At 32.4% G+C, this 26774-nt stretch overlaps 4 protein-coding genes and 1 long non-coding RNA gene across 13 annotated transcripts in view; 3 read left to right on the top strand and 2 right to left on the bottom strand.

Moving 5' to 3' along the window:
- Positions 1–4680: 4680 nt before the first annotated feature.
- LOC113399846 (uncharacterized) lies at positions 4681–10121 on the top strand. Of its 3 annotated transcripts, none has more exons than XM_026639097.2 (10): positions 4681–4912; positions 5199–5433; positions 5523–5614; positions 5871–5994; positions 6386–6573; positions 6658–6910; positions 7098–7325; positions 7565–7696; positions 7813–8222; positions 8608–10121. In XM_026639097.2, the coding sequence occupies exons 1-10, from the start codon at positions 4802–4804 to the stop codon at positions 8839–8841; spliced, it is 2007 nt and encodes a 668-aa protein (XP_026494882.2). In that variant the 5' UTR covers positions 4681–4801; the 3' UTR covers positions 8842–10121. The 3 variants fall into 3 exon arrangements, with proteins under 3 accessions (XP_026494882.2, XP_026494883.2, XP_026494884.2); XM_026639098.2 differs by having other exon boundaries at positions 7568–7696; XM_026639099.2 differs by having other exon boundaries at positions 5541–5614.
- On the bottom strand, positions 10015–11434 carry LOC113399847 (intraflagellar transport protein 20 homolog). The gene is made up of 3 exons (XM_026639102.2): positions 11014–11434; positions 10402–10556; positions 10015–10326 (listed from the first exon to the last, which is right to left on the bottom strand). Exons 1-3 carry the CDS (start codon positions 11135–11137, stop codon positions 10210–10212), a joined length of 396 nt encoding a protein of 131 aa, XP_026494887.1. The 5' UTR covers positions 11138–11434; the 3' UTR covers positions 10015–10209.
- A 464-nt stretch (positions 11435–11898) lies between these two features.
- On the top strand, positions 11899–21833 carry LOC113400086 (spatacsin). Its single transcript, XM_026639478.2, has 14 exons — positions 11899–12381; positions 12567–12981; positions 13907–15780; positions 15970–16140; positions 16252–16443; positions 16908–17190; positions 17301–18233; positions 18468–18625; positions 19014–19175; positions 19284–19820; positions 19918–20115; positions 20206–20723; positions 20960–21106; positions 21493–21833. The coding sequence occupies exons 1-14, from the start codon at positions 12199–12201 to the stop codon at positions 21563–21565; spliced, it is 5844 nt and encodes a 1947-aa protein (XP_026495263.2). The 5' UTR covers positions 11899–12198; the 3' UTR covers positions 21566–21833.
- A 1066-nt stretch (positions 21834–22899) lies between these two features.
- LOC135193384 (uncharacterized) lies at positions 22900–23880 on the top strand. Its single transcript, XR_010309203.1, has 2 exons — positions 22900–23123; positions 23180–23880. It is a non-coding gene; the product is annotated as an uncharacterized LOC135193384 (long non-coding RNA).
- Positions 23881–25360: 1480 nt separating this feature from the next.
- Inae (inactivation no afterpotential E) overlaps positions 25361–26774 on the bottom strand; it is a 61546-nt gene continuing 60132 nt past the window's right edge. For 4 of the 7 annotated variants that reach the window (XM_026639481.2, XM_026639482.2, XM_026639484.2 and 1 more), the window contains exons 13-15: positions 26134–26246; positions 25823–25843; positions 25361–25635 (exon numbers count right to left, since the gene is read on the bottom strand). In XM_026639481.2, the coding sequence (XP_026495266.2) occupies positions 25461–25635; positions 25823–25843; positions 26134–26246 (309 nt within the window). In that variant the 3' untranslated portion in view covers positions 25361–25460. Of the gene's footprint in view, positions 25657–25822; positions 25844–26133; positions 26247–26774 lie in introns of all 7 variants that reach the window. The other 3 variants (XM_026639486.2, XM_064215622.1, XM_064215621.1) reach the window with 2 other exon arrangements.

Raw genomic sequence — 26774 nt, forward strand, 5'->3', positions numbered from 1 at the left:
ACCAAGATTGTTAAGTCACAGTGACAGTACAGCGTCGTAAACTCAAGAGCCCGATCGAATCGTCATAATTTTGGAGAACGGAATTTTGAGATAGGCCTCTTAAAAGTTGTAATTGTCTCGAATCGAGACTTTTATTTTAACATCCTAATGCTTGGGTTGTTCCTAGTGTAGTCATGCTTTAAAAGTTTTAATGCCCAGTAGACATATCACTGTCAATATAATGCGTCATAACTTGTGATGAATCCGCTTTCCCTACAAAATAATAATATTAAAAATTACGCAATTATTCTAATGTGCATAGAATATAAGTTAAACGATATTGTTATTTCCAGTTTTTCGGTTTATCAGAATGATTGTAACAATAAATAAAGTTAGATAAAATTATGTTTCGTTTTATGCAAGGTTTTCCTGTACGTTAAATATGTATTTAATTTCGCAACACAAGACATACTGTTATTAAAGTAATTAGTTGTTTTTGGAGTACTTTATATAACATTATGTAAGGATTATATATATGGACAACATCTAGACGTCTATCTTCTCATTCATTCATTTTATCATTGATAAAAATATTAAAATAAATTTAAAAAAATCTTTAATGATATATAATACCATAAAATCCTATAATTATTTTATGATATGACATCTCAAAAAGTATGATATGATATGTTCATGCGATCACGGCACTGTCACGGACATCCCCCGAAAAAGACGGACGGTACCGCTGGGTTTCAGTGGATATTCTGGTGCAGTTGGCGCCAGTGAGTCCCACATAGGCCTATGTGGGAGGAAACTCCCCTTCTTATAAAGGAAATACGTAAATGCGTTGTGGCAGCGAGAAAATAAAAATATAAAATGTGTGCGGTCATAAATACTATTCACATTTATGTAAAATTAAAACTAAAATAGTATCTTACAACTCTTATGTACCTAATAAAGATTTCCCCAAAAACAGTGCTGTATCATTTTATTTATTCGAGTATTCTTTATCTTTAAGTGTAAATACTAACAGGTAAGTATTACCTATTTAAGAATAAACTAGCTTATCGCCCCAAGGATAATTTTAATATTTTAAAAATGTACGCTACGTATTCAATTATTTGTTATTTTTCCTCATAATGTGTTTTTTATATTGACTCTAATATAACATTAATTTAAACGTTGCTGCAACTCCAAAGTAATGCCGTTATCTAGCTTAAAATGGATTCGTCAGAATCAGAATCTTCATACAATAATAACTATTATTTAATAAATTAGTAGTCGTGTCATTGCTAAAAAAATACAAAAAAAACTCTCCTCTTTTTATTACAGCTTAACACTATTCTGACTAGACTGAATATTCACGTGATTAAATAATATTTTAAGAAACAATATTGATGATGACACTGGTTATGAAGCTACGTCATACTTTAGAGTAAAGTTACGCTAAATCTTCTGATTTCGTACCTGAGCGATCGATTTCAAAGAATTGTAGTAAATAGAAAAATATTCACTTGGAAATGAACGTAGAGGTTACACAGGGATCTATTATTGGTCAATTTATCTTCTTAATTTATATAAATAACAAATTATGTTATTTAATATGGTTACGTAACAAATACGTGATAGTTTTAATTACTGATGTTACTTCCGTTCAAAATAAACCGGCTTCTATGAATATATGAAGATTTGCACATTGATCCTTTTGAAATAGTGTATTGGTTTAAATGTAACAGTTTACGTGACATATTAGATAGACAAAATATTTGATTGATGAAAGTCTGTAAGTATGATTTAAGGCATATATTCTAAAGTAATGGTGCAAAAATAACTGCTATAATTTCACATATTAGTGTCCAGTGTCTATAAAATAATTATTGTTGGACATTTAACTCTGCATATCCATATAGTTCGGAAAAGTGGTTTTAACGATAAAGATTTTACGTGTGCTTTTAAAATAGTCCGCCTCTGTCTTGAACCGGCAAAGAGAATGGACAGCTTTGCAATAAAATAAAATATTTTGGCTAGACTTCAAGACGATGCAAAAAGTAAAAAAAAAATCAATCAATTCAATCAAATTTCAATTTCAAGAATACGATGGAAATTTATGAAGCTTTTACCCTCATGCCTGTAGCTACGCTCACTCACCCTCCAAACCGAAATACAACAGTACATATTGCTACTAATACTATTGCTGTTTAACGGTTGAATATATGATAAGTAGTTCCTACCCAGACGGGCTTGCACTACCCTACCTAAAAAATCTTATAACAATAATAAACGTTACTCAATACGCAAAAGGACACGAGATCTCTAGAATGAAAATCAAGAATTTAGTATTATGTTTTTTGTCAAAGACTTTAGGCTTCGTGAGGGTTACTGTCCTTTCTATAAGCTTATTTTGAATACTTTACTTTACTTTTTCGAGGTAATAGGCTATTTGACTGGTTTTTAAAATGCATTTTATATTATTTAGTAGAGGTTAAGGAACCCAGTAAAAGTTGTCTTTTTTAATTCTAGTACATATTTGCTGAAAAATTCCATATTTAAATAGCCCGCGAAAACGCTACTTTGACAATATGGCGCTGCAATGGGGTCGGTGACGTCACTTGCCTGTATTGTAATCTGTGGTACATATAGTAGGCAAACGAGGTTACTAAGCAAGTGACGTCATCATAAGCCCGATCAATCGAGAGCGTTTTGTGTCACGTGACAAACGTTTAAAAAAATGCATTTTTATTTATGGATCTTTGAATAAATTAATTATTATTTTCAACTTTCGTTGATAAATAACCATTTTTAAACTCAAAATTTATACTGATTACAATAATTGTCACTTTATTTTTCGCATTGTCAAATAGCCTATTAAAAGTCACGTCTGATACTCCTTTTTGGTGAACACAGACATATACTAATTTCTCTCTATGACTTTGTGAGATGCCAAAATAAAAACAATTACTAGCAATCTTTCTATAACGTCTATATCCGACACTGTCTATTTTGTTCCCTTTTGAATTTAGGCTAAAAAATCTAAATATTCTTTATTCAAGTAGGCTCACAAAAGCACTTTTAAATCGTCTTGTATAGTGTTGAATTAAATATAAGGCTACCGCCGGGTCGGAGTGTAGATTCTACTGAGAAGAACCGGTAAGAAGCTGAGTAATTACTCTTTTCCACCATTTTAATTACTAGTATGTCAGTAAAGAACAATTAGTTTTTTTTATATATCATGCCTAGAAATTAATAAATACGAAGTCCACCCTTTTTTATTTTTAATATAATCTTGTTTTGAGAAATATGCCTTATTTAACAACGTATGTCATAAAACCTTGTTAAATAAAACATATTCCTGTGCACAGGAAGGAAGTATTAACTTTGCGAAGTCAAAAACTAGGTGTTATTAGAGTCAATATTCACAGTATAGCTTCCTAATTCGTTTTCCATCACACACTCCTGAATTAGGCCCAATTTCGTATTCTATTACTTATTATTACTTACTTAGTAAAAATCTTAGTTTAGTCTGCATCAGTAATAATTGTTCAGGGCCAACCTGGAGCTTGGATAATTTTGATCGCAGATATAGACTCGGATATGTAATCTTGGTTGATAGTGGAAATGGCGGTAGCGTTGGAGCTGGAGATTCAACATTATTATCGTGGTGGTTGCGACACCTTTGACGATGGTGACGAAATTATATCACCTATGTTAAAATTATTGCAGTTTGATGATAGCGATAACGTGCCACTTTTAGTCACTTTAGAAGTTTCTTAGCCTTTTATATACTTATTCATTGACTTAGATATTCTTTTACTTTCTTTCATTAATTCGTTGACTTTTTGGTCTACTGATTTTCTACCGGCATCACGATCACGTGAACTTGTTTCGCAAAAAAAAAATTGCATATTAACTTTTTTTAATGACAAGCCTTTTTAATGTTTTGCTAATTCGCGATTTATTCTTATACTAATACTTAATTATAATAAACTATAAATATTCTATCTTATTTATAAAAGTAAGATTTTAAAATGTAAGATTTAATATTTGCACTTACTGATAGATATGTGTCAAACAAACAATTAATTATGCAACGCACTAGGCTTTTTTGAGTAATATGAGACACGGGGAATCCTCGACTAAAAATCGTAACCATGGAGTAAATGTTCATTCGTTTTTTAATGCCTCTCATTTGACAGCACTAGCAGTAAATTTTGAAAATGCGAAAGAGATAGGGAAAATCACTCTGTACAGTAAACAAGCCAGACAGGTATTAACGCGATAACTACCACTATCACGCAAGAATAAAGAAGCTTCGTAATGTGTGGCATAAGGCGCGATTCAAATATTTTTTTTACTTGGGTTGTTTTGTGAGAACGTGAGGCACCATTGTGGTTGTTTTGCCTGCTACCTCATAATGGTTATGGCTTTTATTGAGGTATTTTAAAAATGAGATATTGCAGTATGTCTCTCATAGATTGAAAAACGAAAGTAAAAGGCATTGTTAAAAAAAAAGGTTTATTATTTGACGATTATAAATATGTCAGGGAAAGAATTAGCAAAAATAAAGATAAAAGTACAGTAAAATATAGTGACAGTAACACTAATTGTGTTTTTAGAGTATTCTGAATTTTGCAAATTATATTGTCAATTTTAGATGACTGGCAACAAATAAGCAATTTACAAGAAAGCAAAAAATAAAATATTAATTATCTGTATGTCAGGTTAGGCTTGCCGAGTTGCCGCCTGCACAATTTTTATAGAAGTTCGCGCGTCAGTTGCATTACAATAGGAACCAATAATTTATTTCATGCAATAACTTGGCAAAATGGGTGCCTATTTATCAGAACCAGTTACTGAAAAGATGTCTAGTGATGAAGCAAACGATAAACTGGAATGCGGTGCAAGCTCCATGCAGGGTTGGCGTGTCAACCAAGAGGTAAGATAGTGTTTCGATAGTCATTAGTAATTATACTGAATCTAGTTGCTCTTGTCATTGCTAAAAACTCACTGCTTAGAACCTATTGACGAAAATTATTTTTGATTATTCTTGTGCATCCGTAGATAGAACGTCGAATCGTTGTTGTATTAAGCGTATGATATTTATTTAGGTAGTACCGTTTCATATCGTTAACATTTAAAGGTATTAGGTCTCCGCTTGTTTGCAGAATGTTTCAATATTTCATTTGTAAAGACTTGGTTAAGATAATATTTTGTGCTTTTAGGATGCACACAACACAATTTTGGATTTTGACGAGAACACATCAATGTTTGCTGTATATGATGGCCACGGGGGCGCCGAAGTAGCTACATATTGTTCACAAAATTTACCAAATTTTATTAAGAACATAGAGGCATATAAAAATGGGGACATGGTTAAAGCTTTGACAGATGCATTTCTTGGATTTGATGCAAGTATTGCCACAAAAGAGGTTATGGATATATTAAAAGAACTGGCAGGTATGTTCGTCTCAATATCACATTACTAGATTAGTCTTGAATGGATAATGCATTGTTAAGCTTATTTGTAACTATATTTTATTGTATAGGTGAAATTAATCCTCCAGGGCCTAGTGACAATGATGAGTCAGAAGATGAAAACATTAGTAACCTGTACAAGGAAGCAAAACTGCCATTACAGGTATGAATTAAAATATTTCAAATACATCACAGCCAAATCCAAGAATTGCTCATTTTTTATTTTAAATGCTATTCTCTTAGGCTAAGATGGCAATTTTGTCCATGTTGTTGTGAAGTATATAATAACGATGAATAATTATTATTGTTTTAAACAGTATACTTGATAATAAAGAATTACTGAACATACCACAAATGAAAAGAACATTTTATTTTTGTTTTCAAAAATAATATGAAAATGTATGTTTTTATTTATTTAGGAAGTTCTGGCTAAGTATGAAAACAAACTGACATCTTTGCACCGAGCAAGACTAGGTGATACAGCTACACCACTGTCACCTTGCCTACGTGCCAAGAAAAATAATGAGGAACCAGGAGGTTCAGGTAAACACACAAATCTGTTTTTTTTATAAGACTAGCCAAATGATTTAAAACTATTGTACCTTAAATTAAAACTTTTAATATTAAAGTAAAACTTATTGTTATACAACATTATAGGCTCCTAGAGTTTTTTGTTAAATTAGAATTAGTAGTGTATAATTATTTAGGTAAAATTTAAAATCTGGTTGTACACATTATAGTACTAAACATTGACATTGAAAACATTAGGAGATCTTGAATAATCTATATTAGGTTAGGTTTCGTGAAAACATTTTTGCATGCAGATGTGGTTATATCTCTTTTTTCATTGATTGAAATAGACTATTAAAGTGAGGAACATATTTTTAATATTAATTTGTAACAACAGCTACTTTATTTTACTAATTTGTCTAAGGTGCTGGAGCTTCTAGTTCAAGTTTGGAATTAGTAGAAGTAGCAGAATCAAGCTCTGAGCAGAATGTTGATGAGGCTACATCAAGTAGAAATGGCTTATCTTCAGCAGAGGAAACAAAAAAAACTGATGATGACACTGGTGGAGTTTCTTCAACAAATTCTAATGATGACAAAGAAGTCAATGGTGAAGTGAGTATCATAGATTATTGAGTCTATTCTGATTAAAATAATTTTTTTTTATATGGTTTATAAAATGACAATACTTTTGTGTAGGTGTCCACTAGTGATCAAAATGACAATGTTGATAAAACTGTAGCTATGGAATTAGATAAAACATCTAATACACCGGATAGTTCTGGAGAAAACTGCACTCAGCCAGAACAAAGTGCAGATTCCAAGAAATCTGATAATGATGCCATATCGGAAGTGTGTAATGGAGAGGTTACTAATTCCAAGGTTGATGTAGAAAATAACATCAGTTCATCAAATGGATCAACAACTCCCGTAAAATCTGATTCAGCTAAAGGTAATTTTACCATAAACTTTGATTAAATGACACAAATTTTTTAGATTATATATGACCATGTCTTGGCATATGACTCTTTCTCTAATTAATAGAATATTATCTAGATCAATGATTAAATATAAATTTTATATTTGAAATTGATATGCATCCTGTTTAATTTTGCATCACATATATTGTCTTTGTTTAGATAAGGCTTCATCTGTATCGAGTTCAAACAAAGCAACTCCTGAAAGGCCAAAGAAAGCGAAACTGCGAAGAGCTGCTGCAGCTGTATATGAAACACTATTGAGACAAGCCCCTGCAGATGATGATGATGATGATGAAAGTGATTCAAATGATGAAAACTTTGAGGGTGGAGAAGTGAATTCCTCCGATGAAGAAAATGTTAATGGTGTGGAAGAGTCTTCTAATGACAGTAAGTGTAAGAATTGTTTAATGAAAAATAAAATATAACTTGATTATTTAGCTGTTGGAATAATTTAATATTTAAAACAAACTATCTTCTTGTCTTTTATATTAAGTATTATACTTTTCATCTAATTATCTGTATGAATTAACTTTAAAATTTTGATTATGGTACATTAATTACATAGTTAAGCTACTCTAAAAACTTAATTATTATTCAATTGCTTTTTTGAAATAATATTACTTTTGGAGGTGAACCAGAAGAAGAAGACGAAGAAGAAGAATATGAAGCTGAATCAAGTGATGAAGAAGGGGACTTCAGTATGGCAGAAGAACCTGGAAATGACAGTGGTTGCACAGCAGTTGTAGCTCTTCTAAGAGGTATTTTTTATAGCAAGCTCTATACAAGATTATTTATATATTACATGCTTAAAAATAATCCACAGTTACATACATGTAAGACACCAAAGTGGGTTGACCAATATTTTTTTTTATAGGCAATGAATTATATGTGGCAAATGCTGGTGACTCCCGTTGCATAATATGTCGAGAAGGCAAAGCTATTGACATGTCAGTAGACCACAAACCAGAGGATACACCAGAGTTAGACAGGATCACAAAAGCAGGTGGCAAGGTATCAAATGATGGACGCATCAATGGTGGACTAAATTTGTCACGAGCAATTGGTGATCATTCTTACAAACAGAACAAAGACTTGGATGCTAAAGAGCAAATGATTACAGCATTACCAGATGTGAAAACATTAACAATTGAATCTACAAAAGATCAGTTTATGGTATTAGCTTGTGATGGGATCTGGAACTATATGTCTAGTCAAGATGTTTGCAACTTTATCCTTCCCAGATTGGCAGAAGGTAGAGAGAGGCTATCGCAAATTTGTGAGGAGGTTTGTAAATGCTTAACATTTGTTTAAGATTCCTATCCTTGCTTAATGATATGAAAAAATATTTTTTGGTTCAAATACTTAAATAGCATGCCTACAGTTACTTTTTAACCATATTGACTCATGTTTACAAGCTTATATTTAACTTCACTAGTTTAGTTATGGTGTGTAAATCAAATATTGTAATTGCAAATTGAAACCAGAAATTCTGCACACACTGTAGGGTTGACAAAGCAATCTAGCCTATTTCAATTGAAGAAGGAATAACGATAAAAAGCCTTAGATTTACGCATTCTTTGCAATTTGCTAATAGCTCTGCTATATTTTGCACTGCAAATAGTTATTGATTAATATAAATCCTTTAATAGAAAAATAATGTTCTTTTTAGATGTTTGATCACTGTTTGGCACCAAGTACAATAGGAGATGGAACAGGATGTGACAACATGACTGCTATTATAGTGCGATTTAAAGATGGCGTTGTCGCGGACGTAGGACAATATACGAATAATGTTGAGGGCTCGAAAAAACGCACTGCTGACGAAAGTGATGACCAACAGGAAACAAAGAGGCAAAAAATTGATGATCCTTTATCAAGTTCAGTAGTGACTTCGAGTGTTTAGAACTTACGATTTGACTTAAGTATACAGTGTTCAAGCTACACAGAGTATAGTATAATGTTAGAGACATTGCTATGATTTGCTACTGTAGTTTTAACAAACAGGTACTCTTAACTTTCTACTAAATTGGAAGAAATAGTTTTTCTTGTTATTAAGCAGTTAAGAACAATATTATTATTTTTTTTCCATTATTTCACTGAAGGTACAATATGTTTCTTGAATATTCTGTGTGCTTTACATTCAATCATGATTTTTTAAATATTCTAAATTTTATAATATTGAATTGATTTTCTTAAAAAAAATGTTGACGCTCACCTGGTAATAAAATCAATTCATAAATTTTTCATTCATTCGTTTATCGATCTTGCGTGAATATCATGAGTTATATCTTTAGTTTAATTATATGTATCTATTTATGACATTTCTTATTTTACTTTTTGAATTGGCCATTGGAAAATAAACTTTAATTTATAGTGAATACTGTGCTTAATATTTTGTAAAAGACAATTGACTGTTATTATTGTACTTTTTTAAAATATTTGATACCAGTGGAAGACTAAAACAGCTTGAGTAATAAAATATTATAGAACTGACTTAATGATGATAGACTATAAGAAATTAAGTAATGGTGTTAGTTATAAGATTTATTTTTGAGTTAAAGAAGGACTATGAATATCAAGTTTTGTTTTCTTGTTTGTCGGGTAAGGCACAAACTGGGCTAATTTAAATTAATACTATAATTACAAATACAAAAATTGCTACTTACAAATAAAAAAAATATTAAAATTTCAGTAAAATTATGAAAGAAAATAATAAATTATCAATCGAGCTACTGTTGTTTTAACTGGCACCTATTAGTACATTTTATGAAAGAAAACATTAGTTGTAAGTATGACCACACTATTGTCATTAAATTCTAATAACTTTGTTTCAAGACTACTTTTTAGGTGTTTGTTACAACAATTGTGACATTGTTATTGGCATGTTCCTACATTATTATTATTCTAAAATAAAATGTTGTGAATCAAGGGAGTGAAAGTATATTTTTAATTCAGTAATTATTTATATATGTTACTCTGTAATTGCATAAGTAGTCATATTTTTTTAATTATGATTATATTAAGGAAAAACCAAACATTTTTGGACTTATCACTTAAACAAAAAAAAATAAACAGACAATTGAACAGACATTTATAAATCAACAAGCAGCAGTTTGGTCTACAGGCTGTTCTTTCATGTGTGAATCAATTAAAAAAATAAAAAATACATTTTTACAGACCAAATATTTGTATTACTTATTCAACGACAAATGTAAGTGATTTAAGTGTTAGAACTAAATATTCCAAAGTTGTGTGAGATGCAGATGCAGATTTATCTAAGTTGTGTCAGATATTCAATTGTTTCTGTCTGAGTAGCTTCTAAGATTTGAAGGGCATCATACTCCGAGTCCAGCTGTTCCAAAATCATAGATTTATCATTTATTTCTGACTGAAAGCATACAAATATTAAAATTCTATGTGTGATAACAATAACGACATTGAAGAGGAAGTGATTGATTCTTACTTGTAGTTTTGCTTGCTCACTTTCTCTATCTTTTGCAATAGATTTAAGAAGATTTGTAGCTCCTATTGCAGCCATTTTTTGCCTCTCAACATTATCACCAAGCTCCTTCAACATATTTAGTAAAGAAGTAATTATATTCCCGAAGTCTTGTACTTCTGTAAAAATATTTCTTGATAACTAAACATTCACATTATTTGTTAAAAGTGCTATTATGAATACATGATTGTAGAATAATGTTTTTGTGGGTAATCTCTAGAAACTCTTATAGTTTTGCTGTAAAATTACAGCGTTTTTACCATTTCTTTCGTGTAACCACTTTTATTATTTAAAATGCGACTCCTCATTTTCAATGGCAAAGATTTAACAGATGAATTATAGGATTAAAAATATGCGCTCTAACTATTATAGAGATCGGAGTTTCTTTTAACCCTGCACAAAAGGTTTTAGTTGATTACAATATTCGCCCTGTAGGTTTTTGAGTTTCATGATCTAAATAAATTTTAAAAGACCGTAAATATTCTCATTCCTGTAAGTAAATGTGTAACGTTAACAAATATATACAAGTATATAAATTCCTCTTGCTGCGAACTTAGGGATACTAGAAATATGTACTTGTGTCATAATCCTTGCATGAATTCTTCAAATCTTCGGTTTCTTTAAGAACTGTACTATCAATAACTCTGATTTTATTAATATCATCGTAATGTAGGTGAACTTTTTCTAGTTCATCGGCCATTATACTAAGATACTAAACCTTGTTAAATAACGATAGAGATGATTGTATATTCTTATGAAAATCTGAAAAGGTGTTTGATGCAATATTTAGTTTAGATACTTATTGTTTAAAAATGTGTTGCCTAGAAACCATGATTTATACAACGTAGCAGGATTGGCTTTATTAGGCCTTAGCTACACGCTGGAAGTATCACTGAATGCTTAATATTATTGAAAACCAATTAATGTCATGAATAACGTTGTTGCGTATTTGTGTATTTAATAATCCTAAATACTTATAATTTAAACATTGGCAATAAAAATATTTAACAGTTGTGTTCAGGGGTGACGCCTAAAGAGAGTGATAGCAACTACGGGAAAAAAGAGACATCGTCTTAGTTCTCAAGGTTAGTGCCGCATTAATGATTTAAGACATGATAAATCTCTTCTGGAAAAATTTATATACTTTAACTGTAACGAAAAAGAAAATGAACAAATAAAAAAGGATACGCATACTAGGGACAATAAACAGTAAGTACTATTCTGTTATTATTATATCACTGAATTCGATTTCTATATTGATATTATTAAATAGAAATACACATTGTTTATCTAAACAAAATATTGAAGTCATCGAGTAACATTAGCCATTTTTTGATGTGGTAACCATACTTTTAGAATATGTCAAAGGCATAGATAATATAAACTGAACTAGTCAAAGGTGTCAGTGGGACAGAAGTCTCAATAGTTATTTATTATTATTTAAACATCAAAAAATGCAAATGTTTACAAAAAAAAAATCATAGGTCGAAGGCAGTGTAATTTTAACCTTTTCTAATTTCATTTGATTGTTTGAAGTTTTAAGTAAAATTAGTGTACCTAACATCGAGAAGCGGAATTAAATCTCAATCATTATCCAGTGACATCTTTTATATACCTCTATTATAGATCGACTGTATAGAATTGTTATCATCTACCATTGAAAGATTGTTTTGTTGTTAATGAATTGTAACAAAATATGTTTATTATAAGAAAATTTTCAAATTAATTTAAAGAAGGTATCTTAAAAATATTTTATAATTAATGAATATGGAAGGCTTAAGTCAAAATGAGAAGATTGTTTGGAATTGCTGGGAGGACAAATCTCCGAGAGACGTAGTTCGTGAAGCAGCAGCTAAGGGGACTCATATCAATCTTGCTATTAAATATCTTAAGGCCAAAAACTCTTGGAATGAATCAGCAGCGAGGGATTGGTTTATGGCAGAGGTATGCCACTATTTATGTAAAACATTTTAATTGGACAGTACATTGTTACATATCAGTGTTTATTGTTTGATTTATAATAATCTTTATATTTGTATTCATTTATACACATATAATATTGAATGTGCAGTCAAGACTAAGTAAGAATGTTTTAGTAAGTTTTTTTTTTATGTTAATTGGAATTGTAGGTCAAAGCATGGACAGTTCAACTATTAATGAGGAAACAAATATTTAAAGTACTACACATTTTAAATAAATGTAACATCAATCCTGAGGAACATTTAATGACTCTCGCAAAGTCCTCGGCTCAAATTGAATACAGAGACTTCATTGTGGAAAATATACAAAAACTTACCATAGATATGAACAGTAATAATATTAGTAAGTGGGATGACTTTAAAAGACACTGGAACTTGCTCCGTTACTTAGAAAAATCATTTGAAGTGGATGGTACATTTAAGCAGAATAAAGTTTTCGGTATTGGAAATGATAGGGTTTTTGTAAATGAGTCTGAAATCAAATCTTTGACTATTGAAAAGATTGAGAAATACTCGCCAGAATGGAAATGCAAAATTGGAACTGCTTTATTCTTTGATACTTTTGGTAAGTTATAAATAAATAAATAAAAAATCACTAAAAGTATGCAATAGAACCTTCAATAGTAAAGATGAAAATACTAATTAATAAAACCACTAGTATAGTGTTATATCAAATAGGCAAATATCCAATTTTAAAATGTTTATTTAAATTTTTTTGATGTGTGTTCAATGTATCATTAATATGTTACTGTACCATCTATGCATCACATATTCAGCAATACTCAGTATTATTGGGTTTCAGTTTGAAAGTTAAGTAAGCCATATTCGGTAGATGTAAGCAATGTAACTTCTAAGTTCCCAAGGTTGGTAATGGACTGACAATGTAAGGGATGGTTCACTTTAGGAAAAATACAATATATAGAATGAATAGCTTTCTAGTGTCAAGGTCTAATAAGTGGTGACCATTTTCTATCAGGTGATCCAATTGCCAGTATGCCAATATGTACCTATTTCAAGTAAAAAATAATCTTTTTTTTACTATAATTAGTTACCATTGAAGGGTGTGCTCAAGTCTCATACATTTGTGTCGTATTGTTCTGAAGCTTTACTACAATCATTTTGTTACAATTTTTATTACCTTATACCAGTGGTTAGAATGTGTGCATCTTAATAATGATTTCGGGTTCAAACCCAGGCAGGCACCACTGAATTTTCATGTGCTTAATTTGTGTTTATAATTCATCTCGTGCTCGGCGGTGAAGGAAAACATCGTGAGGAAACCTGCATGTGTCTAATTTCAACGAAATTCTGCCAATGTGTTTTCCACCAACCTGCATTGGAGCAGCGCGGTGGAATATGCTCCAAACCTTCTACTCAAAGGGAGAGGAGGCCTTAGCCCCAGTAGTGGGAAATCAACAGGCTGCTAATGTAAAAAAAAAATATAAAAACTATAAATTCGAAAAGTTTTTAATAATGACCTTTTTTTCTAGAATTTTCTTTACTGGATTTATCTTCTCCTGTTCAAATGTGGAATTACTTGGTGGAGCATAATAAATCCATGATTCTTGTACGTTGGATAAACGTTCAGATGTCGGAAGTCGTGCGCGACATGAATGCTCGATACAATTTCTTTAACAACGATAATTTCGTGCAAAAGCTTTTAAATGTTGATACTAGAGGCTTCGAAAATGAAGTGCTCGATACTTTGGACGAAATATTTCGTAAGTGGCCTATTTCTGAAGAAATGATTCAAAAGATAGCAGTATGTGATTGCTTTGAGTACACTAAAATGTGTATTTATGATACTTTATCTTCATATGGAATCATTGTAGAGAAGGAACGCAAGGACTTGTACCAGATTATTGCTCGATTATCTAGAACTCAAAATCTAAAACTAATTGATGATATATTTTCTGAGTCTTGTGCGACAATGGGTATACAAGAATTTTATTTAGAATTGGCGAAGTATTATGTAAAAAACAAATTGTACAAAGTTCTAACGATTTGCATTGAGGGTCATATATTAGATATCGATTTGTCGGAGGTAGAACAGGATGCCAGAGATTGCATAGAGCTGTGGTTGTTATTTAAAAGCATTGAACAAACTTCCGACAGGCAGAGTCATGTTGTGCCAGTTTACAAAACTTGCCAACAAATAGCTAAAGATGATATTGATAATTATATTTCTTCTAATCCACATTTGGTGTTAGGTATGATCTTATTGGAAGACAATGCAAATCTATTTGACATATTTACTAAGGAAGAATTTATGCAATTCAAAGACTTTAAATTACCAAATAAAGGCTACAAACGCAAATTACCACATTTATACAATATTTACAAGAAACATTCAAGTGAAAATAGCTTATACGAATGTAAAGACGTAAACGTCTATCAATTACTTTCTGGATATCGAGGCTTAGATGTGTCGAAAATATTTGAATTTCAAATAATTAATATGAACCCAAGTTATCTCATGACTGATAAAACCGACCGAAGAAGCTTAGGAAGTCTTTTGTCAAACGAAGTGGATGTCCGAGGACTCAAAACACTTACTCAGAAACCAATGGATATGCCCGACTTTGCTAACGACAAACTCATGAAAAGATATGGATATGATGCAAAATTGAACCATGTGTACTATTTGAAACAGTATCGTCCTTGTAATGCAAGCCAAGCGTTTGTCTCACAACAATACCAGACATACAATCGTCTACAAGAGAAGAGTATTAAAAGTGCTTGCTGTGAAGCCCATGCGTTGGCATTACAGAATTGGAACGATCCCGCCATGACAGCTTGCGCGATATCATTCGTAGCAATGATTGGTTGTAACCCTACAAGATGCAGAGTTCACATATCCGCTACTAAAATGATAAAATATCATCTGGTCAGTCAGAAAGGATTACCCGAAAATGAAGCCAACAAAGTAATTAACGAATTTATGACAAAACTCATCCAAAACAACGATGACACAGCAACAATTATTCTCCGTTATTTAGAAGAGATTACCCTGTACAGATTGCAAGGAATACAAGAGGCAAAAGGAAAATTTGATATGTCAATAGTTTTATATGAATCTCAAACGATGGTCAAATTTGCAATACTACATAATTTACCTCTGCCCGAAATGCAGCTGAAACAATTTGTCAAAAATAATTCTTGGTTTAATTTCTTGCTTTTTGGAGACGTCTTTAGATATCCGCTATCACAGATGCTGCAGCTATCTCAAGAGTTTGAGAAGAAATCCTATTCAGAGCATTTAAAATACATAATGATGCATCGGACCGCAGAAGATGACAAAGAACAGAAATCAAACTCAAGTAATGGTCAAAGAAGAATTATGAGGCTTAATTCTGTTGATACGGTAAGTTAAAATGCTATTTTGCGTCGTCATTTCGTTGCATTGTGTTTCGTTTCTTGTAATTATTTTAATGTTCGTTATGACATGATTTCTTAAACCTAAAAAAATTATCAATGGTTTCATTACTTAGACATATTCACAGTAGATAAAGACATATATTTCAATTTGACCGCAACATTCCAAATATTTCAGAGTCCAACCCAAAGCGTATCGTTCGATTTCCCGTCAAGCGCGTACATGGGTCGAGAGCTGTGGGAGGTGGTGGCGGCCTGCCACGGACCCGAGGACCCGCCCGCCGCCTTGCTGCGAGCCGCTGACGTGTATCGAGAGCCATTGTTGGTTCTCGTTGCCAGTTGCTATGAGGTGCTTTTAACTATATAATATTTTTATTCAAATTCAGTTAACTTATTTGCAATGGGTTATTTTTTGTTTTATTGCTTTTACTTTTACAATAATATGTTTGTTTTCTTTTAGCCAAATGCTGTGGATGTATTATGGGCACATTGGATACTCTCCTCTTTAGAACCAAACGCACGGAGCCGGGAGGCTTTACAAGCTGAAATTGCGCAAAATGTTCCGGCACAACTATTTCAAAGAGTTGCTGAAATCTGCCTCGCAGAAGGCTATGTAGCAACTCTTTATGAATCCATACTCATATTTATGCCGGTAAATATTAATAAATAAAATATTTTAGGTCTCTGTCTTTATTATCTTAATATTTATACATTAATATTTGATAAAGATACTTTTATTTTTAATATGTTATACTGCTATTTTGTTTTCTATTAGCGTTATACAGTAGAACGCCGATTATCCGAATTAATTTGGACCGGTGTCCATTCGGATAATCGGACATAGACTGATAATAAAGAAAAACACAATAAAAAAAACTATCACATATAAAATAAACTTTATTAAGTTTAGCTAACACAGTTCTACAGTTGAAATATGTCTGACTCCAGCGAGTTCCAACTTGTTACAACAAAACAAAAATACTTGGTTTTATTTTTTTAATATAATATAATTTTGTACGCTTAGGACCGATTCGGATAATTAGCGATTCGGTTAGTCGGCGTTCGGATAATCGGCGTTTTACTGTACAAAGTTTTATACTGATTATATTGTTTCAGGAAAGTCCTCTTCAATTTATCACATCATTTCTATACCGGAGTGTCCGTCTACTTGTCTTTGATTCGGAGACCAAAAAATATTTGTCTAATTTTCTTCTGTATTGTCATCGGAGATATAGTGTTGATGCGAACGGGTTATCGTACGAAATGTCGAAAGAATCGATGCAAAAATTAGCAGTCTCCTTAATTAAAATAGCATTAATTCACAATTTTGACATGGCATTCCATCAAAAAGAATTCCTGAAATGTTTATCTGAAACGCGATTCGCACAAGAATTTATCGGTAAGTTGAAATTTAAACAGACTTTAGTATTTAATATATACCTGTAACGTTATACAAACTTGTATATTTTTTGCAACTGTACAGCAAGTACTCCTTTCTATGATTCGCAGTTCCAACACCAAATTTTGCAACACTACACGAAATATTCGAAATATCGATGTCGACGTCAGCAGTTATGAACATATCAAAAATGTTGCAAGAAGACGCGAAAGACTATTTCATTGAGTGCGTTCTGATGTACACGCGTAATAAAAATTATGACGTAGCATTAAAAATAGCGAAACTAGCCGAGTTGCCAGTGGATGAAATTTTGATAGCAGAATGGGAAAAGAAATCCAATAACATGATATTTAGGGAAGAAGGGCCCATAGAGGATGAAGACATAACATACTTCGTGGCCCAATGCAGTGAAGCATTTAAGGATGCGGGTGTTACCTTAAATAAGGCGGTTGATTTCCTTTCCGGTATTCCTGCTCACATAACAAAGCGAGATCAAAAGTTTTATGCCTACAGAATTATCATGGGTTGGTTTGAAGAAAACCATATTTATGGAGAAAAAAGAGAACAAATCGAACACGAAATGTGGTACTGGTACGCACTGATCGACCCTAAAACGACAATATTTCTTAACGATTATCAGGGTACCTTGAAATATATTCTCAACAATCAGAAGGAACCGACGGCGTCGCAAAAAATGGATATGTTATTCGAAGAAAAATCTTTCTCACAGACTTTGCACGAGATCGAAGTAGAATCGGACGTGATGAATATTGAGAAAGTTGAAATACTAGAGGAGCAGGATGATATCGATCGTTGGCAAAAAACAATTAATAAACTGTTAGAGTTAAAACTTCCGGTAGAAGCATTTCGTCTATCGGTGCTCTTTAAAGTGTCAAACGAATATATGTACAGGATCCCGGCGTGCCCCGTACAGATGACGCGGACGTGTCTGAGACTAGCCGAGGGGACGTGTTCGCCTTACGAACTGCCGCAGGAGTTGCGATTGGTGATTTCTTCACCCACGCTACAAAATAAATTGACTGGTATGTAATTGGGTATTTCAATTTTCTTCTGTCATAAAAGAAAGCAACATGAACTACTTAACAAGTTTTATGAAAAATAATTACATTTATCATTAAGGATGCGTAAATTTCGTCTACAATCTATTCCTAATCTTTTCTCGTTGTATAAGCACACGTTGTGATCTAACATTACAAATGTGTCGCTTATTAAAAATGTATGTAGTGATGTTTACTAATAAGATTGTTTGATATAAGTTTCAGAAGCTTCAGAAACAAGTTTCGAAGAATTAGTCGTGATACAAGAACGTCAAGACGGAGAAAGTGTCCCGCACTTGGCGGTCAGGGAAGAAGCCGATCGATTGTCTGCTTTAGATGCACTTGCTGTTAAAAGTGGCCTCTCTGTAGCTAAACAGGTAAATGTTTTTCTTATCGTTTCCTTGTATGGACGCCCTTAAACTTATTTTACATAAAGTAATAAATTTAATTACTCTTTAGATTTTAATATTTAATGGTAAATTTGAAGTAATGCCGAAAAAACCCGTCCAGTAGACCTTATGATCAGTCGTACTATTTATCTCGTTTTTGGCGTTCAAGTAAAATATAATGTAAAAACAAAGTTATATTGGATGAAATTTAGGCACGTGTACCGTTAACCACCTGTTTGATAGAATAATGTTTGGAAAACAAAATTAGACTCATGGCTAGTGGTGGAGTTGGAGAAATAGGCAAATAGACAATTTTATATTTTTTTGATATTTCTAAAATGTATTTTCCGATCATAATACCAGACATTTTTCGCAGGTAGCAAATTACTTCCGCATTGCGCTACAAATCGGTTGGGACTACACGTCGGTCTTAAAGTATCAAAGCCGACCGTTGGATTTCATCAACTTGGTGAGCGGCAGAGCCCGCATGTCGTTGGCTAATCTCGTCTTCCGAACTTTCAATATACCATCCAAACAGGTATAATTAGTATTTCCTTATTTAATATTATATTTCAGTAGAACTATTAAGATTAAATACTGAACATCATTTTATTAAATATTAAGCGTAATTGAATTTCTTTCCTAGATTGCCGAATATTTATGCCGAGAGATGGTCGCAGCAATTATATCGCCACATCTAGTAAAAAGTTCAACATTCAGACAGAAGGAACATTTTCAATACACTCTCTGGGGCTACGTCCTCGATTCCGATATCGAAATGTTCTTGAACATGCGGCCGGACGCGTGCAGCCATATCGGCAGACTCATACTGGATCACTTGATAGCCTTCCAAAAAATATACAACGCAACAAACGCGTCGATAATACCTGAAAACACTTTGGACGATAGTTGCCTCGACGTGGAAACCCTGATCGACGAGGAGTACCAAAACGTGGAGGGCGATGAGGTCGAATCGATTTTAACAGAAGAAGGTACACTCATGTCGGCCGAAACCGAATCCGTGTACTCGGTCTCCACAGTATACACCGCAGGAAATAAAATGTCCCGCGACAGCAGAAGAAATTTATTCGACGTGATATCGAGGAGCAACGTCCACATTAGATACGAAGTCAAGTCAAACATACGAAAGATCACAAAGGGCGCCAAATTGTCCACGAAACAGGTAACCTTAGATTTCGTGCACTGCCTCCTTTACGATCAGTATCGAAACATCCGCTCGGACCGATCACTAAGATTCGTCTTCCTGTCCGTTTTCCAAGGTGAACATAATATCGATCGAGCTACTGGTGGTCGCGCACGAGTGCTTCTCCTGCGCGTGCGACACGGAGGGCGTGGGCGTGGCGCTGCGGTCGGCGCAGGCGCTGGCCGCCAGGCTGCTGGCCGCGCGCTCGTGGCGCCTCATGGTGCGCCTGCTCACCGGCCTGGCGCGCTACACCGAGTGCGCCTACATACTGCAGGTGGGGAACCTAACCCAACTAGCATTCCAATTTTGTACCGTTGGATTGAGTTGAAATAGAATCATACCTGAAAATTACGTTTTCCGCCAGGCCCTGCGTGATAATCACCAGTTCGAGTTCCTGCTCGGACAGTTCGACTACATGTTGGGTCAACAGCAAGACAAAATCGCTGAATTCAAACACGGCTTACTCGACTTTTTAAAAACTCACTGTCCGGGCGACACAGACACGTACATTATGGTCGCGCTACATTTTAACATGTACGCCGAAGCTGCAAACGTGAAAAAGAAGCAGGCTTTAAATTTAATACACGACCTAGAGAAAATGGCATCAGATTCGACAAAAACTTCGAAGAAAACTCCCCAACCGGTTTGGCATCTCATACACGATAATGTTTCGACGAGATCTTTACTCGAGACTGCGCTGAATCACTGCACGGATGCTTGTGAGTTGTATCTTCAAGGTGGATGTACTGGATTTGCGGGTGAAATGGCGACCCTCGCTCAACAGATCGCGCTTCAAATATCCTTGCTAAATGCCTCGCCCACAAGACTCATTCTAAACAGGAGCACAGAGCAGACGTACAATCTCGTCAGTGAATATTTAAGGTATTTTATTTTTCAAATCGTAATAATAATTATAAATGATGTATCCTTAATAAGATCTATCTTAATTCGATAATCTGACAAATTATGCAAGATATTTGTAGAACGACATTTTTGGATCGAAGTGCAGTGTTATCCAATACGTTATCGTATTTCGGAAAAAAAAATCATCTATTTTAAGAAAAAAATTACAGTTGAATTGTTTACTGAGTGCCAATTAGTAATGAAAATTTATTTAGTTTCATGGAGGGCTTGGTGCTTTTATCGAGCGGAGGAGGTTCCATATGGCGGGAGTTGGCTTACCGACGCGTTCTCACTAATGACCAGGTCTATATACGAGACATGGCCATCTATAGGCCGGACATCGCGCACGAATTCCTGAATAGGTATGTATGTACATTAGAATAATGTATAGACTATCTGTTCGATCGATGAGTCTCTTCAAAAACCAGCTTCTAAAGGACCAGCTGTAGCATAGCATGTATGCAAATATATATAATCTACTTGCTTACTCGAGCATTCCGATGGCCGTCTATCGGACCCGAGCGGATAGAGATCAGGCAAAAGCCAACTGCCTTACTTACTACTGCTGAAAATAACGTAACGAACGTTCCAAATTTTATAATACTATGACTGATGATATAAAAAAAAAAAACATTTGACCTGTCGCAATTGCAGTCAAGTTGTCTGCTGACGTATAAACCAGCTACTGTACATAGATTATAATTAGTATAATCTAATTATAATATTTTAATAATTCCCATTGTTACAGATATAAATCAGAAAAAAAGAAGACTCCGACATCGCAGTCCGCTATTGCAGAACTTCGCACCCTCATTAGATGATATAGGATAAAAAGTCGTTAACGTTTTAAGATCTCAATGTAATCTTCGCATCTAGTTTATTATCCAAAGTGAATTGTCTAACATGATAATCATTCTCTTGTTATTATAATAATTTTATATAAAATGTTAGTACCGATGGTGTTGATTTTAAAACTTTTAAATCGTTTATAATTGTTAAGTGTATGTATCGCTGTGATATTCTAAATTGACTGAAAAACTTTATTTTTGTAGCTTTGTAGTATGAAATTAAATCTTTGTTAATCATCAATGTTCTTTTATTTCTGTCTATCATTCGAAAATAATATAAAAAAACATCTAATTTGCATCTTGTGTTTATTTTTCATGAGTTTATTCTTATACAGCGCAATGAGGCTCTTTTGAAATAAATTTTAATTGCTGCTTAAAATGCTGCATTTAGGTTTTTTGGACGTGAATAAAAATTGCAAATAAGTTGTAAAATTAATAAGTAAATGAAGTGATGTACATGATTTTCTTCTTTTTTAAAAAAGGTTATTGCACACAAAGGTGCTCTTTCTGATTTCTCACTTTCATAGTCCAATGTTCCTTAAAACCAGAAGTAACCGAGAGGTTAACCGCCATTCCAACTACCATTTTAATGCTATAACGGGTCCGCGGTTGAGGCCTGCTGGCGCAAAAATGTAGCCATTGTAGACCAACGATGCAGCAATAACTCAGCTTGATTATTTCTTATACTTAATCCAATATAAATATGAAAAATCATAGAAACGATTTTTTCTTTTTTAAGACATTTATATAATGATGAATACATTATGTCATAGTTATATTTGGTATTGGTATATTTTTGGCCTGAGTTTTATAATATCTAAAATAAAAGAGCAAATACTTAAAATATATTTTATTATAAATAACATAAACCCAACACAAAATATTGGCTACATCTAATGCATATAGAGACAGAATATAAAGCCCTAATTTAGGGTACAAGTGAAAAGAACCTCAGTCCTTCTAATACTCGAACATACACAGTTAAGTAACACAATGTTATAAAAATATTATAAACAGTTTCCTAAATAAATACTTCTAGATATAAAATTTCGAATGTTTTATTTAACAATATAAAGAAAAATATATGAGATTCGCAACAGTCCAGTGATAAAATAATTCTCATTGATAAATTAAATAGTAACTATTTAAAGTTATTTCAGTATCAATTATACTGCGTTATAAAAAATATGTATCAAATCATCATTTTAGTGAAAAAATATTCACAATTTCAATTCATCTGGGTATTTTATATTTATAAAAATAATAATAATAAGTAACCATTTTTAAGTGAACAAACTTTCATATGATTAAGGATAAATTTAATATAAATTAAGAAACACTAAGTAACGTTCATTAAAAATCTGGAACCACTAAGGCACTACATAAAGTTGTCCAAGCATCACGAAGCAACTTATAGTCCGGCTACACGACTAACAATTTGCAATTGTATAGTAATTATAAACAGTTAACTCTACTTCAAAGAGATCTTTCGTTATACTAGGAAAAAACTCGAGAAAACAAGAACTAAATTGTTGTTTTTTTTATTTTTAATTAACTATCATTTTATTCTATCGTTTGCACTGAGAGAGTCAGTACATAATCTCCTTCACACTATTTCAAATATTTGAGTCGTCAATTCTATGAACCACAGATTAAAATAGTTTAAAAATACTTGTACCGCGTAGACGTTTCGAACAACAAGTAGGAATATATGTATATATTGGAATTCGTTATGTGCAGCCGGACAGCATAAGAAAATAGGACTGAGTTATCTTTACGGAAATTGGAATGTATAGTTTACTCTATATTATATTTATATACGAGGTAAATGCTGTAACATACATAGTAAACGTTTATGCTAAGGTCGAGATATATATTGTTAAATTATTTATCAAGTTCGCTCAATTTGTTCCCGAAGTTTATAATATTAAGTAGATCATAATTGGTGTAGTATAGATTGGATCCAATGTTGGCAAGCTTTCTAAATGGTTCTAAATGTAAGGTACGTAATATATTTACAATAGCTGTGCTCAAAATTACAATAAAAATCTTTTATACCCTAGATAAAATGCCTAATGGGTGCAATTATTGAACTAATATTGACCGATTAGTTAGATAATATTATAAGAACAGTATGCAAGAAATATCTCCGAATACTTTGTAGTAATAAACTTACAGAGAGTAAAATAAAACTATTTTGTATTTTCTACATAATTGACACCGGTAACGCAGTATCCTACTTTATCTAGTTATTGTACTAAGTGGTATGGTAGCTTCGCGAGTCTTAACATTACACACACAAAAATAATACGCGAATTAAAAACATTTTTTGAAAATAAATTGCTTTTCAATTGAGCAAATCAACTTCGAGTTTTCAACTCCATTTAAAGCAACCGACGTAAATTTTGTTTTTATGAAATGAGTATAATATCGAAGAAGCAACGCTTAAATGTGTCAGAACGTTTTTAACGTTTGACCGTAACCTTATATATAAAAAGCCTATATACAATTACATGCAAAATCATAAGCCTGTTGAATCAATACTAACTTTATACTCCAAAATATATATTCTTCTATATTTTATATTTTCAAACTAACGTCATCACAGTCTTCTCACATTACATCAACGAATGCCATTCTCAGTTTTTATAACTTAAAAACTATGTATATGTTCAATATTTACTTAAGATTATATTTACAGAAATACGAAAAAAAAAAATAAACATTTTATTTGATTAAAATTTAGTTATTAGCTAACACTTGTCAATCTTAGTTCTATATAGTAATATGTGTGAAAAATAATTGTTAATAAACAATAAAAATAATGAATGACTGTTTGTATATGTCGTGCCTTTTTTATCCAATTGTTCGAGTGATTTTTTTTTGCTAAGAGAACGCGACATTCAATTTTATTCAATGATATTATACCACGTTAAATCAGGAATTACAATTTGAGGATAGCAAACTACCTTAATACTAAAATACACAATTGATCACAATTATTCATTTGATCATAGACAAGAACCTATAAGTTATTCATACAAAGTGGAATTTCTCGGCTTTACTTATAATAAATGTTTTAAAGATGGTAATACAAATAAAAGCCACAAAAAAAGATGATACTTTGCTAGACAGTGTTATGTCTTCTTGTCAAATCAATGTCAAATTATTGAAGTCATCGAGATTAATCCGTGTATGACTGACAACATTTATAAGTAAGCCCGTATTGAGATGGCAAGCGTGTGCGGCAGTTGGATTTAAAGCAAGGAACGTAGTAATTAAATAAGTATGTATAACTTTGCATTGTTGTGTACAAGAAATGTACTATGTAATGTTAATTACACAACAGAATATCTTAGGAATAGCGTTGCGTGATACCATTTGAACTGTATTCAGTTTAATACATTATTTAAAGTTTTATCAATTTGTCTATTTCTTTTTAATGAGACTGTCAACAAACCAAATATTTGCACAATCGATATCATATAGTCTGTATCACTGTTATATCAAGTACAACCTGGAACTCCATAGAACTTTTGGACACTAAAAGTATATAACTTAAGCGCGGAAATAACTTAGTGTCACCTGTAAAGTTATTCTGTAAGTACTTGAAGCTTTAAAACTAGACGTCGAATTCGATAATGGAATACAAAAAATCTGACTTATGTACACTTGACATATGCATTGTTTATGGTTTTTATTTTAATTTTCGCATTTGTTTTTATACATTTTCTTCTCGAACAAAGTTTGGTTATAACACTTTTAACCATCGAATTCGACGACGAATTCTATGTTGCTTCCTACAGAATATGACATACAGTTTCGCTTCTACTTAAGGCAATATTTCAAAATACCAGAATAGTATGCTCTAAACGACTTGAGTGACGCGGTACGAATGTTTTTCTTCGATGATTGTTTGTATGGTACGATGTACGTTCTCCGGCAGGTGATCTAAGAGCATCCTAGGCATTACTTGTAATTCCATAAAGTCCTCAGGACACGCCCACCTCATCTCATAAGTGGGTTCTTGCGTGCGCACTTTCCTATAAATAAAAAAGATGTTACTCCAAGGTCATTGAACTATTTCCTTATTGTTGTTATTAAATAATATCCATCTAGTGTATTTTATCCCTAAAAGTAAAGTTAAAATGTTTTTGCACCATTGAAGTTGTTATATTAGACAAATCTTTTTTTTTGACAATATATTTTTGATTTAATGTTATTAATTACCCTTCTTCATCAGCTTCATTGCTATTTTCAGACATGCGATAAAAGATAATATTATAAATTAAATAATTAATTTAATAAATATATAATAACATATAAAACATATATATTATACTGTCTTAAGAACCAAACTAACATCGATCGTCTGTGAAAATCGTTTGTTTGTGGTTCGAAAATTCAGTTTCAAGTTTGATTTGAGTGTGCGTACGGACTTTATTAAGAATATATATTCCAAAACAATAACGAATGACATGAAAACTTTTTTTAATTTAATACTAATGTTTTGTAAGACTAGTAATTTGAAAGCAACAAACTTTTCGATTCCCATGCGCTTTCGACGTGCGATGTGTAGGATCCTGCCGGGAGTGAAGAGGCGCGCGGAGGAGAAGCGACGCGCGAACACGTTCCGTGAAACTAGCGCTGCCTCCTGGAAACATTTTGGGGGGGCATGATGGGGTGAAAATCATAGCTAGTTTATGTATAAAAATATATTAATGTAAATGAATTAAATTGTAAAGTTTTTCTATCAGTAAATAATTATATTCCCTTAAAATACCCTTTTATGATTAGATTATATAAAAGCAAAGCCAAAGCAGTATTTTAGTAGGCACACTCATGAAAAAGCGATAAAATAACAAATTCGACACAGCTATTGTTTCCATTATTTTAGTATATTAATTTATTAAACCTTATTTTATTTAAAATAAATACTTTAGTTCCTTAGGTATTTAGTGTCGGCAATATATATAGTTAAATATTGTCTACGACCCATTGCATATAGTTTAAATAAAACTTTAGTTGGATTTAGTTCCATCTTTAGTTAAATATTATTGACACTCTCATCCCTCTCTAGGATAGATTAAACAAATTATGCTCGTTATATTATTATAATTAAACTATGTAAAAGTCAAATAATGTTTATTAAATTTTAATAATATAAGTATTAAAATTTTAA

Source organism: Vanessa tameamea, chromosome 8, assembly GCF_037043105.1.
Source record: "Vanessa tameamea isolate UH-Manoa-2023 chromosome 8, ilVanTame1 primary haplotype, whole genome shotgun sequence".
NCBI lineage: Eukaryota > Metazoa > Arthropoda > Insecta > Lepidoptera > Nymphalidae > Vanessa > Vanessa tameamea.

Excerpts from the sequence above, each read along its gene's own strand:
- LOC113399846 (XM_026639097.2), top strand. The coding sequence starts at position 4,802 with ATGGGTGCCTATTTATCAGAACCAGTTACTGAAAAGATGTCTAGTGAT. Across the intron at positions 5,615-5,870 it reads AAGCAAAACTGCCATTACAG|GAAGTTCTGGCTAAGTATGA; the intron begins GTATGAATTAAA and ends TTATTTATTTAG. Across the intron at positions 7,697-7,812 it reads AGTTGTAGCTCTTCTAAGAG|GCAATGAATTATATGTGGCA; the intron begins GTATTTTTTATA and ends TTTTTTTTATAG.
- LOC113399847 (XM_026639102.2), bottom strand. The coding sequence starts at position 11,137 with ATGGCCGATGAACTAGAAAAAGTTCACCTACATTACGATGATATTAAT. Across the intron at positions 10,557-11,013 it reads ATGCAAGGATTATGACACAA|AAGTACAAGACTTCGGGAAT; the intron begins GTACATATTTCT and ends ATATTTTTACAG. Across the intron at positions 10,327-10,401 it reads GTGAGCAAGCAAAACTACAA|TCAGAAATAAATGATAAATC; the intron begins GTAAGAATCAAT and ends GTATGCTTTCAG.
- LOC113400086 (XM_026639478.2), top strand. The coding sequence starts at position 12,199 with ATGAATATGGAAGGCTTAAGTCAAAATGAGAAGATTGTTTGGAATTGC. Across the intron at positions 17,191-17,300 it reads ATTCGCACAAGAATTTATCG|TTCCAACACCAAATTTTGCA; the intron begins GTAAGTTGAAAT and ends TATGATTCGCAG. Across the intron at positions 18,626-19,013 it reads GCCTCTCTGTAGCTAAACAG|GTAGCAAATTACTTCCGCAT; the intron begins GTAAATGTTTTT and ends CATTTTTCGCAG.